The 3,054-nt window shown below is 56.4% G+C and overlaps 1 protein-coding gene across 1 annotated transcript; it reads right to left on the bottom strand.

Moving 5' to 3' along the window:
• Positions 1 to 941: 941 nt before the first annotated feature.
• HAPSTR2 (HUWE1 associated protein modifying stress responses 2) lies at positions 942 to 2,349 on the bottom strand. Its single transcript, XM_005905127.2, has one exon. The coding sequence runs from the start codon at positions 2,155 to 2,157 to the stop codon at positions 1,324 to 1,326; it is 834 nt and encodes a 277-aa protein (XP_005905189.1). The 5' UTR covers positions 2,158 to 2,349; the 3' UTR covers positions 942 to 1,323.
• Between the last annotated feature and the right edge of the window lie 705 nt (positions 2,350 to 3,054).

Here is a 3,054-nt window from a genome sequence, read left to right as displayed (position 1 = left end):
TACAGGAGGCCTGGGTTCAATCCTTGGGTCAAACAGATCTCCTGGAAAAGGAAATGGCTACCCACTCCAGTATTCCTCCCTGGGAAATCCCATGGACAGGCTCCCAGAGGAGTCCGGCAGGCCATGGAGTCACAAAGAGTCAGACATGACTTAGCGACAAAACAACAACACTATAACCTTAAATGGTGCTTTCCCGGTGGCTTAGCAGTAAAGAATCTGCCTGCAATGCAGGAGATGCAGGTTCTATCCCTGGGTCAGGAAGATGCCCTGGAGGAAAGCATGGCAACTCACTCCAGTATTCTTGCCTGGAGAATCCCATGGACAGAGAAGCCTGGTGGGTTATAGTCCATAGTGTGGCACAGAGTTGGACACCACTGAAGCAACTTAGTACACACACACATACCCTTAAATAAAACCCAGAAACTCATTCTACTTTGTCTTCCACTTCAAAACAGAGATCACCAAAAAGATTTAACTTCAGAACAAGGGACATTTTATATCCCTAAGAAAAAGGAATACCACCAAGCCACCAGGAATGCCATCTTTGACCTCAGGCTCTCAATTGTTGGCTTAACTTTCCTAAAAAGGGCATTAAATTGACTCAATAGCAACTTATTACCTGTCCAACCATCATAGCACTTTACCTCATCACATAATCACCAAAATGACTATTTTAAGAAAGAAAACTCACAGCCTCATAGATACACCTTGCACAGTTTCTATCTAGAAATCAGGTTCATGGTAGGTGGAGCCAAAACGGAATGTTCCAGATTTCACAAGGATGTCAAGTTTTGCATTCTGATAAAAGGTAACTGAACTAGAAGGAAAAAAACAAAAATGGTTAAAGCAAACAATCAACCAAACAGTAAAGGATAAGACTATCCCATACCCAAGCAAACACCTGTTAGTCCTTCTAAGACTTTTAAATAAAGTCACATTTATTCATTCAACAAACATTTATTAAGCACCAGCAATTGCGCTAGATGCTACGGAATATTACTGTGAACAAGATAAACCAGGCTCCCGTTTGACCGGATACTTCTGCATTAAATGGTCTTGCTAACTACTACATGGTACTTGTACTCTGCTAGTATTATAATTCTGGGAAAGTCAGAGTCATAGGAAGCCTCTTCTGGAATACTTTTAAAGTTTTTGTTGTTGTTGTTTGTTTTTGTTTTTTGGGTTTTTTTTTTTTTTTTTGTGGCAAACTGATAGAAATTTTTGTTTAACTTAGAGAAGAGATCATATGAGGACCCTTTTGACGAGCAAATTGATGGCCCGGCAAAATGGCAGCTGGCGACCCACCAGGCAGTTCAGACCAGTTTAGGCCATTCGGTTGCGCTTGTGGGTTGGGGAGTCCGTGTCGCCATCACCGCACTCGGCCGAGGTGCGCTTGCGGGACCCCCCACTGTCCAGGCAGAGCGCCAGTTCTTCACAGTCGATCGGGCTCAAGTCATCCTCGAGGAAGCTACTTCTTCGGCGGCCAGCGCCGGCGACCTCGCTGGCTTGAGGCGGGGAGCCAGGCGCGCCGGACTGCACGCTAATGCTGGCCATGGCGCCACTGAGGCCGTGAAGGGCGATGGCCTCGTGGAACGGCTGCAGGTCGACGTCCACCGACGAGCCCGATCCGGTGGCAGCGGCCTGGTTGGGGGCCTCAGAGGCCGGTTTCGCGGGCATCCTCGAGATGCGAGACGGCGGCGGGGGCGCCGGGGGCACCTTGCCACACAGGAAACTGATCAGATCTTCGCGAAGGATGATGCTCCGGCCCTTCTTCACCCATTCCAGCACATCTTTGATGCGACGCTGGTGGCCCACCTGGATGCCCAGGTCAAAACTTCGTTGGTGGGCATGCCCGCTCTCTTTGTAGAGGCTGGTCACGGCCATGGCTGCATTCTGGAAGGGGTCCCACATGGAGAGTCCTGGCTGTTGGCACCCGGCATCCTTGTAGAGCTGGGCCACGGCGGTGGCTGAGGTCTGGAAGAGGTGCCACAGCTTCTGCTGCTCGCTCTTGAGCCCCGCCGTCTCGGGGGCTGCCTCCTCCTGCAGATCCGGGGGCAGCTCCTCTTCCTGCTCCACCTCGGCCAGGCACTGGCGTTCCCACTTAGAGAACCAATGCTCCGCGACCTCGGCCTCGCCCTCCTTCGGCTGCTCCTCCATCCTCCTCCTTCTGGCCGCTCCTCTCCTCCACCTCCACCTCCTCCTCCGCCTCCTCTGGCTTCTCCACCTCACCTCCGGCTCCGAGCTCCCCTCCTCCTTCTGCGACCACCGCCGCCGCCGCCGCCTCCGCCGCCGCCGCTGCTGCTGCCGCCGCCGCCGCCGCCGCCGCCTCAGCCACCGCGAACACCGCCGCCGCCTCCTCCGCGTGCGCCGGCGGGCGGGAGCGCGGGCGGCGGGGCCCTGAGGCCAACGGTTCCGGCGCGCCGCCCGCGGCCCCGGTGCACGCCCCGCCCCGCCCCGCCCGGCCGAGTCCTCCCTACAGCATGGAGATAACTCCGCAGCCGCCGGCGCCGCCTCGCTGCCCCCTTCCGGCCCCGCGGTGCGCTCCTGCGCCCCCCCCCACCCCCGCCCAGGGCGCCGCGGCCTCCCCGCCGCCGCCGCCGCCGCCGCCGCGGCCCCGCAGCCCGATCCCAACCCCCGCTCCGCCGCGGCAGCCGCACCGGGAACTCGGAGGGGGGCCGGCTGGAGCGCTACCTCAACGCGGCGCTTGCCTACTGCTTGGCCCCCTTTTCACACATTTTTGAGACTTGTCGGCTTCATCCAATGAGCTGATCAAATTTTACATCCTATGTTGCCAGAGAGGATTATGGGGCAACTTCATGGTGTCGATCACATCCAGGGCGCCGATCCGGGAAGGCCGGGGGTTAGAGTGGAAAGAGCACGGCCCTCATGAAGTCGGCATCTCGGCAGTGCCCTCCACACAGGAGGTGCCCAGGAGAAGTGTTTTCCATGGATCGAAGCAGTCATTTTATGAAGGGGAAAAAAAAAATTAGTTCAGGCATTTGCCGTCCCGCCCCTCCCGGCTTTTCCAGCCTCAGTTTCCCCAAGTGCCCAACC

The sequence above is a fragment of the Bos mutus genome, unplaced genomic scaffold, assembly GCF_027580195.1.
Source record: "Bos mutus isolate GX-2022 unplaced genomic scaffold, NWIPB_WYAK_1.1 CTG182, whole genome shotgun sequence".
In the NCBI taxonomy this organism is placed as follows: Eukaryota; Metazoa; Chordata; class Mammalia; order Artiodactyla; family Bovidae; genus Bos; species Bos mutus.
The sequence above is the reverse complement of the archived record's forward strand: the minus strand, read 5'-3'. Positions and strand labels throughout refer to the sequence as shown.

Excerpts from the sequence above, each read along its gene's own strand:
- HAPSTR2 (XM_005905127.2), bottom strand. The coding sequence starts at position 2,157 with ATGGAGGAGCAGCCGAAGGAGGGCGAGGCCGAGGTCGCGGAGCATTGG.